This window comes from Lytechinus variegatus, chromosome 11 (genome assembly GCF_018143015.1).
Source record: "Lytechinus variegatus isolate NC3 chromosome 11, Lvar_3.0, whole genome shotgun sequence".
NCBI lineage: Eukaryota > Metazoa > Echinodermata > Echinoidea > Temnopleuroida > Toxopneustidae > Lytechinus > Lytechinus variegatus.
Genome location: NC_054750.1, coordinates 20,669,368 through 20,681,468, shown reverse-complemented (window position 1 = coordinate 20,681,468; position 12,101 = coordinate 20,669,368). Strand labels below are relative to the sequence as shown.

The window sequence follows — 12,101 nt, the reverse complement described above, 5'->3', positions numbered from 1 at the left end:
TGTTATACTTGGTAATATTTTTCTTTCATATTTTCATTTGTTCGCTCTCCACCATAACTCCGTAGCTACCTACATTTGGGGGCCACGACGGGAATAAAAAATGTGGATCGATTACCCTCATCATGCTCATAAATAGTTTTAATACAATTGTATTTCATATCTATTTGTTTGTAAACACAGCGTATTCTAGATGCAATTTTCTGAAAGACACGTTCTGAAAGCTACAATAGCTTCTGTAAAATAAACAAGTTTTCGAATAAAATCAACTTCTTTGAGTTTCAGGTCCAGAAATCTGATATATTTGATATTGTATTTTGTCTAATTCATTTGTTGATTCTACTGTTTGTTTGTTTTTCGTGAATTTAGACTGTGTCGTTCGAAAAGAGAAAAATAAAATAAAATAAAACTGAAACTATTTTACTGAAGAAAAAAAACACTCTCGAAAAACAAGAATAGCACAGGAACAAAATATAGTGATACTGCATGGTGTACGTGCAGTCGTGCACCGATTAAAATATAACCCGATTATTCTTTTATATCGCGGGGATGGGTCTTGGGAAGGCTTGGAAATCAGCTTAACTGACGCTATTAATAATAAGCAAACATAAATACCGATAGGAATTTTAGACTAAACTTACAAAAATATGACGAAAGCCAAATGCTGGTATTTAGATTTACAATAAAGAAAACTAAGAAATTGACTAGGAATGATAATTATGTCTACCCTTCATATAGATATCCAAATAATGGTACGAGACACATGTGCAAGTCAAATGCGATTTTTCAAAAATTTCCATGAGCTGTTGCAACAATTAAATAGAGGCGTTAACCCGAGGGGGGGGCCACTTACATTGACGAGTGGATACCATGCGCGACCAAAAAAAACACGTAAAAAGGATGTCTTTTTCGCGATAGGGCACGTTACATACGTAACGTGATATTTTTAGGACCTATATTTGTGGAAATAAAAAAATGGCACAAAGTGTATTGTAGCATATAGGTAGGGACATGACATATAATTCATTACACAGTGACTTAATATAAACTTTTTTTCAAATATGTTCCATTATATCCACGGAAAGATTGCATTCGATTAGATCCGATACACTGCCGCAGAGTAGACCCTATCGGCTGTCATCTACTTTCAATCGCCGCATGAGATTAGGATAATTACGAGTGTTTCGAACAGTCCTAATTTTCCTTTAAACCTTGAAAATCTTTTTGATATTCCATTCACAAAATTTGTTTTCTTTTTGTTATGAATGTTTTACACATTTTTTAAATCTGCAATTAGCATTCCCCATCGACACTTGTATAATGCCGCCGTTTGAGTAGAACACATTCATTTCCAATAAGTAAATGTGAAGAAATATATGACAAGCACGACTAGTTGTATCAGCCACTTCCAGCTGACTACCAATCTAGATAGTAATTTTTACTGGATCATCTTTAGAGAACATAAATGTGTCAATATAAGGCGAGACAATGTTGGTTTATCTTAATGGTAGGCCTATTAAAAGGGATGGTCCAGGCTGGAAATATTTATATTTCAAAAATTAGAGTGAATTTCACAGAGCAAAATCTTAAAATTTATATAACTGTTTTCACAAAATATTGATAAATTTTAACATTCAATAACTTCGTTATTTGTTATTCGATTTTGATGAAGCTTTCAGCATTTTGCTCTGTGAAGTTTACTTTATTTATTAGGATATAAATATTCTCTGCCCGAAACATCCCTTTAATCACCCTAAATTTTCAATAGGTAAACACATTTCAGGTGTCGGGTTTGAAATGACTGTTGTAACATCAATATATATCAGCCATCTGTGGGGCTTTCATCAATATTTTCCGTCCGACAAGTTGTCAGATCTGACATTTTTGCTTGATTTTGATTGGTTGGGAAGTACAGTTCTCATGGACACTGCAGACTCCATCGGAAAAAAAAACTGCCGACACGTTCTTTCATAAAATTCTCCCTAGATTTATCATCGAACTAGAAATCAGCCTGTTTCACCAGCAGGGAATTTTTTAAACTCGTGCCTACTTTCAATGAGCATTTTGGTTTGTAATAGTAATAATAATCCGTTTTTATATAGCGCTTAATACATCGGAACGACGTGTCTAAGCGCTTTACAGATATTTTAATACCCATCGGATTCAAGTAGTCATTCCCGCACATGATGTGTGCACATCAACCACTCCCTGGGGAGTATTCCAGCCAGTCGCCGGTGAGGCGCACGCAGTACTGGACAAGCTGCAATGACTTTTACATCCTACCGGGTACCCATTTAGCACCTGGGTCGAGAGTGGCAAACTGTGGATTAACGCCAAAGGAAGCCAGGCCGTGGTGGGATTCGAACATACGACCCTCTGTTTAAAGGCGAGAGTCAGAACCACTACACCACGGCTCCAGGGTTTGTGTTACATTTCTTTTGCATAATGGCAAAAAAATATTTTGTTTCAATTGTATTTGATATCATGAGCACACTCTTCCTACTGTATTTCGGTGGTATGGGTTTTGCAACCCAAAGGCATATATAATGACAATGATATCATTATAGCAATTGTTGCTCCATCGGAAATACCTTAGGAAGAACAATGAGGTTACGGTTTACTGCGATCTTTTTAATACCCTGAACGAGAAATAACGAGCAAGGCAATACAGAACATAGTCATCTCGAATATTTATACTACGTTTGGCAAAGAGGGAGTGGAATATTTATTTCTCTTAATAAAGGGGCCATTTAAAGTTGCAAAAATTTATAAAATATTGTCCGATACATTTCTATACCCTTGCATTTCTACTGACAGTGATAATAGCTTGTACTTTCAAAATAGAAATATATAAAAACATATCTCTAAATCACGTAGGTCTCCTACTAAAAACCAAAATTTTGAGCTTACCACGTTTACTATCAAAACTAAAATTAATTATCTAGGCATATATTTTACCGCAATACAAACAAACTTTAGGAATTACATGTTGTCACGCAAAATGTTCGCGCGCAATCAAGCTCACTGAATTTTTCACATCGAAGAATATTATTTCAATCCAAGAATTGTACATATTGATGCGGGATAACTTATGAAAGATAATTCATAAAATGAATACTTACCATTGATTGTAGTCACCAGGTAGAAACATAGAAGCATGAGCCCGGAAAGGGACTTTTTCGAACACAGAAAGGACGCCATAACAAGTAGATGAACACCCTATAACACTCGTGTCTCAAAGTGATTAGCTGAGCTGTTCGCTCCAGTTAACTTGAACTTGACGTTGATATTACACTCGACATATTTAAGGGAATCTTTATTAATATTATTACTTGGACAGGCACATACAAGACGCGTCTTAACCGAATTGTCAGCTTCAAAAGATACAAAGGAAACTTGCAAATGTACATACACCTCTTTAAAAGCGCTTATTCTTCCATGAGTATTGTGCTAATAGTGTCCAGCATTTCCATTGTCTTATCGTCTTAAGATGAAACTTTTGGTTTCAAGTCTTTATATTTCCGAAATTCAAGATAATAACGGCATCGATGCGTTACAAGTATTAATCTCGGGATGCGCAAATGAAACAATGGTGACAACCAATCTATTTTGGGGGCGCGGACCCCAAAGTCTTTCACCTAAGGGAATTAACTTCAAGACGCTTAAATCCCCGATGACAAGTCGACCTCCCCAAGAGTTCCAAAGTAAGCTGATCGAAGTTATAATTCGTTTCACGAAATCTGAACAAGGTTATCTGACAATGAATGAAATCAAACTTTCGTTGTCAAGAAACTACGCTCTAGAGTATTCGTTCGGACAAATTCACAGATTCCACAAGAGCGGCTACAAGAACACTAGTAAAGACTCGAAACTCAAAGTATGCAATTTCCTCATTGTTTCGAAACTTTTGTTCAGATTTTATTTCCTCGTTACAATTCCGCCTATTATGAGCACAATATTATTTTAAACGTCCATGGCAATTTCACAAACCCTTCAAAGCGGTTCCTGCATGGGACCACTAGTGTTTTCACGGTGTTGGTATAGCACAACCGGAAATATACCCCAATAGACTATAGGTGATCGGCGCTTGATTAAAACGGGAAAGTCCGCGAGTACAGGAAACGGATTTTTTGAAGACGGAAGCTGAACATTCTAGTACCAGGTATACAGGCTATCGTATGTGAACAACTTTCTTTTTCATGTGCTTCCACTGACATTTATCCCTAGATAGCCTTACTCTAATACGCCTCGTTCATGAGTCTCTTTCTTTTCACATCTCATCCGAAAGCCGGTTCCCAGTTGTTAACAGTTCTATACTGTGTCTACTGTCTTGCCATATGTCGCAGTCCTTAAATTTACCAAATAACCTCGTACTGTCGATAGTTTCCCTCTCCTTTCTCTCTGCACAGTTCGCCCCAGAGTATCTCTTCTCTAGCAAATCTTTACAACCGACAGTTTCATGAAAGTTGTCAGCACTGACAAGTTATCTTTATCCGACGATTACCTTACTACTGTACCGGTGCTTCTTGGCAAATCACAACCAAGGGAACTTGCCAGATCTGACAACCTGTCAGACGAAATGATACGCTCCCCTATCCCTGTGTTTGCCTTCCATGAGCAATACCAGTAAAGATGTACTCTCTATCTTTCTTTCTTCAGTTTGCCTTAGTCTCTCATCTTCACCATATTTCAAGAGTACTTACTGCTGAAAAAAAGTGTCACACATTTTGCTCACACAGTGTGCTATGTGAAGATATGATTCATAATGTCAAAATGCTCAGAGTAAAGGATGCTCACACTCTGGAAAGCTCTACAATGTGAGCATTCAGTCTGTTCCAGCGAAAGACTCTGGATATATCAGATCTACGATGCTAATTTTGTGTAATTAACAGTTTTAACAGGGTAGGGATGAATTCTTTTTCTTGTGTTCCACACTGTGTTTTTACTGTGTATTTCCTCCATAGTCTCTCTCTCTTTATCACGTAATATGGTACTATCCACAGTCTCTCCATCCTCATAGTGCTCTCTCCCACATGTCACTCCAATGGTTTCTCTCCACTAAATCTTTACCACACTAATATACTATGTTGTCCACAGTCACTCGTTTTACCAAGTAAATGTTCTTTCCTTCCCTAGTTCACCCCAGATATGATTCATTATGTCAAAATGCTCAGAGTAAAGGATGCTCACACTCTGGAAAGCTCTACAATGTGAGCATTCAGTGTGTTCCCACGAAAGACTCTGGATATATCAGATCTACGATGCTAATTTTGTGTAATTAACAGTTTTAACAGGGTAGGGATGATTTTTTTTCTTGTGTTCCACACTGTTCTTTACTGTGTATCACGTAATATGGCACTATCCACAGTCTCTCCATCCTCAAAGTGCTCTGTCCCACATGTCACTCCAATGGTTTCTCTCCACTAAATCTTTACCACACTAATATACTATGTTGTCCACAGTCACTCGTTTTACCAAGTAAATGTTCTAATGTCAAAATGCTCAGAGTAAAGGATGCTCACACTCTGGAAAGCTCTACAATTTGAGCAATCAGTGTGTTCCCGCGAAAGACTCTCTGGATATATAAGATCCACGATGCTAATTTTGTGTAATTAACAGTTTTAAACAGGGTATGGATGATTTTTTTTTCTTGTGGTCCACACTGTGTTTTTTACTGTGTATTTCCTCCATAGTCCCTCTCTTTATCACGTAATATGGTACTATCCACAGTCTCTCCATCCTCATAGTGCTCTGTCCCACATGTCACTGCAATGGTTTCTCTCCACTAAATCTTTACCACACTAATATAATATGTTGTCCAGAGTCACTCGTTTTACCAAGTAAATGTTCTTTCCTTCCCTAGTTCACCCCAGATATGATTCATTATGTCAAAATGCTCAGAGTAAAGGATGCTCACACTCTGGAAAGCTCTACAATGTGAGCATTCAGTCTGTTCCCGCGAAAGACTCTGGATATATAAGATCCACGATGCTAATTTTTGTGTAATTAACAGTTTTAACAGGGTAGGGATGATTTTTTTTTCTTGTGGTCCACACTGTGTTCTTTACTGTGTATTTCCTCCATAGTCTCTCTCTCTTTATCACGTAATATGGTACTATCCACAGTCTCTCCATCCTCATAGTGCTCTCTCCCACATGTCACTCCAATGGTTTCTCTCCACTAAATCTTTACCACACTAATATACTATGTTGTCCACAGTCACTCGTTTTACCAAGTAAATGTTCTTTCCTTTCTTCCCGAGTTCACCCATTGTTTCTCTCATCTAAACCCTCATCGCAGTGTCTGTCTTCCACACTTTCTCTATTTACCAAGTAACCTTGCACTGTTGATAGTTACTCTTCTTGTCCTGTTTATAGTCATTCTTCCTCTTCTCTTTCACAGTTCACTCTGAAGTTTCTCTCCACCAAATATTCAACACTGTTCTATACTGTGTCTTCCACAGTCCCAGTCTTTCAACAAAGTTCTACACTGTGTCTTCAATACAGGTTGTGTATCTCCACCCCTCTCTCTCTCCCTCTCTTCTCTCTCCCTCGCTCATTCTCTCTCTCTCTCTCTACCCATCAATCAACTTTCCTTTCTTTTTATCCAGTAGCAAAAAGAACTCTTTTCTGCAATGTTTCCCTCTTCCTTTCTCTCTTTTTGTTCCATATTTCAATCTACTGATATCCGACACAGTTACAAGAAAAGGTATCATATGTTTCATCAGTTTCACTTCTTTCAAAGAAGTGTCTTCCTTTTTATATGTAGCATTCAACAATATATAGGTGATCAAACTAGAGACCACATAAGTAGAGCTTTTCTTGCCTAGCACCAAATAAGACAATGTTCAAATCTATCTTGTTACAAGTATTCTATCAATAATGGCGTGTATATAGTAATCTAGCTCAGGCAGTAGTCTTTACATTAAAGTGATTGGGGATTTTGTTAGAATTCTAGAATGAACAATATTTCCAATTGTTTTTAATCTACGAATGTTGAGAGGAATAAAAAAAAGAAAGTGGTGGAATGTTGTAGAATGAGCAGTAAAAAAACTGTTACAATTGTGAAACAATCATTAAAAGAATATTCTACATAACAGTTTGAAACGCTATACAGATTGAATTATTTGAATTTGGAACTGAAGGACATACCAGAACGTAATTCACAATCCATGTCTAGATTTTACAATATATGCGCGCAAGTTGCACCCTTATTGTGACGTCACCCAATTGAGTAGTCATGAGAGATTGGTCGACCAGCGTACTCAACACCTTATACTAATCATTTTAACACTAGTTTCTTAGAACTTCACTTACATGGACATGTACAGCACTAGTGATTCAGCCTTTGTCCCTATGCTTGGGATTTATCATTCGTTAAATATTTATCAATATTTTTAATTCTCACCAATTATGATACATTGACTTGAATGTCCAAGGAAATAGTCGTCAACCCATTCGTCCCTATGACAAGGCTTCACTGTTTATTAGAATGTTTCTCATATTTTTCAATTCTCACTTGTGGATCGTGATTACTTGACTTGTATTGTCGAAGGAAAATGTGGTCAACCAACAAGCCTATCATGCAAAGTGAACTTTGATGGCATATTATCATAGAACATGTTTTTATGTTGTGTATTTGGCCCTGCACTCCTGCAATTAACTCTGTAGAATAACTCCTCATCAAAATACACATTATATGATTTAGGCAGGAAAAGAATGTGGCTGGATAGAAGGGATTTCCAAGACACTTCTTGAAGCAAGAGATGAATCTCCATCTTTCTGATCAAACAGTGCATCCCGAAATCTAGTAAATCAATGATGTACTCCTTATCCAATAACCAGCAAATCAATTTGTGCAAAGTTTGATTTCAGCCTAACAGACATTGTACAGTAGGTTTGTAACAAATAAATGATGTGTATTTTTAACTCTTACAGACATATGAGAAAATGATGATAAAAATCAGGTTAGATAATCAACCACCATGATGAATTCCCCTGTAGACATGAATCACAATGAAATTCACATTCCTTATATTTTTCTTTCAACATATTTCACATCTTGTTTTAGCAAACAGTTGAGCCCTCTTTTAATACACAATATTAAAGAAGCTTTGGTGCAATTGGTGGGAATATGAGTAAATGCCCAGGGAGCACTGCTTTTACAAAGTGGACACTTTGCTCATAGTACCGGTGCATACAAATGCATGTAAACAAGAATTGTAATCATGACAGTGCAATGTACACACACAACACAAACACTGAAATGGGTATCAAACTAGCCAACGTCTGCGAAACTGTACCTAGTTTTTAACCCCTAAAACATGAAAAGGGTATATATTTTTCTGTATCATGAAAAAGAAAATAGTTGAAACATTCTTTAGGGTAGGGAAATTATAGAATACAGAATACATGTAAGGGTACTCTCAGATCGAAGGATAATCGCTTACTTGTTTTGGGTCCATTTTTAAACTTTGTGTATGTGCATTGTGTCACCTGATAATGACAGTGCGCTTACATATTAATTGATGGAATATAAAAAGTTAACCATAAAATTATAGTAAGCACAAGTGACCAGCAAAGTAACAAATTCTTTTCACTAAAAGGGTATCTAAAAAAAAAGTTTTGTCTATCAAAAAGTGTTAATTGATATCAATTGTGTAATGTATAAAAGGCCTGCAAGTAAGATGACTGCAGAACAGGAAGGGTTACAATAAATACACAAAAATGTATAAAACAAATCTTAAATGAATCAGCCAAAGTGGTGTTTATTGAAAACTTCAGCAAAGCACTGATTTTGATGGTTCATTTCCTTGTCAGCAAGGGATTCATGAGTGAGAATGATTCTTCAATATCAGGTGACAAACAACCATAAATGTTCTATTTTGGATGTTGTTGATACAATTTTATTTTCTAGATTTCAAAGACGATATTCTTTTCACTTATATCACTGAGTACCATCAGTACAAGAAATTTCTGATTATCTCCTACCTTTGGTTTCAGTCCCATGGACTGTTTCTGTTCTTTTTATCAACGAATTGGAAGATCCTCCTTACTGCCGTCCAGTCATCTTCAAGTCTCATCACTGTGAACTCAGTAGTCGAATTCATCATCATCACTGGCCAAGCCTGCACCTTGATCATCAAGAGATGTAAGGTCAGAGTTGCTTAACTCTGGTGATGATTCCTGTCTCCTTTGCTGTGAGGTCTCCTGAGACTGTTTCCAGAGATGTCATCATTGTTGCCTGTGTTCCTAGATTCTCCATAATCCCATTCTCCACCACCTTCACCAGCCCAATCATTATCGATGCTGTTATAATCTTCACCGGCCGAGCCTGCACCAAGATCATCACGTTCTGAAACTCTGATGACAGATTCCCAGATATCACCTCTGCAGTGAGTGAGGTAGCCAGAGAAAGTTTCCAGATCTGCCACCAGTATTTGGAGACATTTGTGGACCTTCCGCAGTTCTATTCTCCTCCATCCCCACCAGCCCCATCCATTTTAAACCCTGCCAACACAATCAAGACTGGCCAATTCAGATCATTGAGTCCAGTAACTCTGGTGACAATTTCCCAGATGTTTCCTCTGCTGTGAGTGAGGCCACCAATTACTGTTTCAAGACCTGCCATCATTGTTGCCCATGTTTCTGGACCCTTCATAATTCCATTCTCCACCACCCCCGCCAAGCCCCATCATTATCAACCCTTTCATCATATTCAGCATCAGTCAAGCCTACACCTTGATCACTGAGTTCAGTAACTCTGGTGATGATTTCCTTGATGTCTTCTCTGCTGCGAGTGAGGTCTCCAGTGGCTGTTCCCAGACCTACCATCATTGTTCCTGGACCCTCTCTGTGGCGTTCCTCCACCAGCCCCACCAGCTCCGTCATTATCAAACCAGTCATTATCATCCTCCTCGTCATCATCTCCATACCGCCTTTCATTCCTCATGCTGCCATGTACAAATCCCTGATCGTCGTCATCATCCTCATATGTATCTCTGGACTGCATGACAAGGATGTCAACAATGGCCCTCATGACCCGGCCTTCATGGCTTGACTGACTCCAGTTTGTGGGTCCAGGGTTCGTGATCTTCTGCTCCATGACTCTGTCAAGCTCCTCACGTAATTTCTGTCATGCCACAGGGGTAAGAACATACCGAAAATCCATAAGCTATGAGTTACATCATCACATGGGGTTTTTTGCCAATGTAATGGTTATGGCAATGGTAATGGTTGGGGTAATGGATAGTAGTAACAGAAATGGTTCTTTCTCCTTTAATGTCCATTATTTACAAGCACAAGATAATTTCAGATATTGCACAGAACTTTGCACATTTAAAATAGCACTGACAATGAAAATGATAAAGCCAGTGTAAAAATTAACGATAATGGTAATAGCAGTTAGTGGTAAGGTATTAATGTAATGGCAATGCAATGACAAAGGCAATCATGGTAATGGAAATGACAATAGCAATAGGAATGCATGGTAATGTCAACAGTAAAGGTGATGGCAATTGCAATCAATTGTAATGGCTATGGCAATGGTAATACTACTGGTAATAAGGGTAATGGAAGAATTGATGATTGATATTGGTGATACAATAGGAAAGGTAGTGACAATGGCAAAGGTAATGAAAATGTCAACGGTAATGACAACAGTAATGGAATGGCTAAATCAATGGTAATTAAAAAGGTAATTACAAAGGTAAAGATAATGTTAATAGTAATAACAATTATAATGGTAAAGGTAATGCTAACAAAAACAATAATGGCAATGGGAAAGGTGACGGAAATCTCAATGGTAATAGAAAGGGTACTGGCAAAGGTAATTTGTAATGGCAATAAAAAATGTTGATGCCTATTGCAATGGTAATGGTAATATAGTGATACAAATTTCCTGACCATAACAACTAGATGTCATAGAGATAAACCTTGTTGGGAGTTCAAGCTTCTTAGGTTTTTGTCTAGCAGGTACATGAGAAATCATCCCACAAAAAATAAGTTTGTTACAAATATTTTAATTCTGTACATTGTTGCCATGATAACAAGAATTTTCTTGAAAACTGAGGAAGAACCTTTAATCGCTGAAAAGGTAAACTGTCAAGAATCTTAAAACAGTATTCCTCTGACTTACAATGACAAGATTTGCCGTTTCTTGAGAGCAATGGAACTTGATGTGGTCATCAACAAATACTGTTTCATGTCCCAGGTCATCGTCCCAAGAGATTTTGCCACCGCAGAAGATCAAGGGATAAGGCTCAACCATTGTTGTGTCATGAAGAAAGACCTGTGTAGAAAATTATAATAATAAAGCAATATTGACTGGCCTCGGGGCGATACGACATATATTGCCCAAACTAGATTTATATCGCCCGAGTCGCTGACGAGGGTGATATCAATTTAGTGAGGGCGATATATGTCCTTTCGCCCCCAGGCCAGTCAATATTACTATTATTAACCAAATCAGGCATCTAGAGCAAAAATCATTATTAATCTAGATATTTTAAATTTTTAGAATGAGAATCTTAGTTTATCGTGTTGAGCAGACTGGGCCTCTGAACTTTACCATTGTGACGTAATTGAAATTATGCGTCCCTTGCCTGGGGACGCAGTATCCAGCGTTGTCTTAACTTGATTACCATTATGACGTATGACCACTGCGCGGTTCAAGGACGCGTGCAAAACGCGTAGAATACCCGGATATTAGCGCTGCTTTTTACTGCCCGCTACATTTCCACGCATTTTCTCATTGACTTGCCTGAGCGGGCAATAAATTGGGCCCGTGGATAAACAATTGGAATTTTATTGACTGGCAATTTGATCCCAGTCTTAAGCAGGCAACAATGTTTCAAAGTTGCCCTGCTCACATGTCTGATACGGTTAATAATAGACTATACCAATGCAATGTTGTTCAATGCTAACAATGATCAGGGCCCCGTCTTACAAATCCATCAGTATCATATTTTTTTTTTTTTATACAGGAAATTTGCAAAATGTCCTTTGTAAACAAAGGTGAGCACACCAAATTGTCAAGAAATCAATGAATTTACGGATATATATCTAGAAATTTTGGACAAACATGCATTTCATATGTAGACTTTG

At 37.6% G+C, this 12,101-nt stretch overlaps 2 protein-coding genes across 5 annotated transcripts in view; both read right to left on the bottom strand.

Annotated features, from left to right (window-relative positions):
- The window catches only part of LOC121424448 (receptor-type tyrosine-protein phosphatase F-like), a 78,320-nt gene extending 74,004 nt beyond the window's left edge, over nucleotides 1-4,316 (bottom strand). The window contains 1 exon segment of the mRNA XM_041620138.1: nucleotides 3,120-4,316. Coding sequence (XP_041476072.1) covers nucleotides 3,120-3,198 — 79 coding nt within the window. The 5' untranslated portion in view covers nucleotides 3,199-4,316.
- A 2,408-nt stretch (nucleotides 4,317-6,724) lies between these two features.
- The window catches only part of LOC121423563 (ATP-dependent DNA/RNA helicase DHX36-like), a 38,052-nt gene continuing 32,675 nt past the window's right edge, over nucleotides 6,725-12,101 (bottom strand). For all 4 annotated transcript variants that reach the window (XM_041618922.1, XM_041618920.1, XM_041618921.1 and 1 more), the window contains exons 20-21: nucleotides 11,134-11,286; nucleotides 6,725-10,128 (exon numbers count right to left, since the gene is read on the bottom strand). In XM_041618922.1, the coding sequence (XP_041474856.1) occupies nucleotides 9,751-10,128; nucleotides 11,134-11,286 (531 nt within the window). In that variant the 3' untranslated portion in view covers nucleotides 6,725-9,750. The remainder of the gene's footprint in view (nucleotides 10,129-11,133; nucleotides 11,287-12,101) is intronic.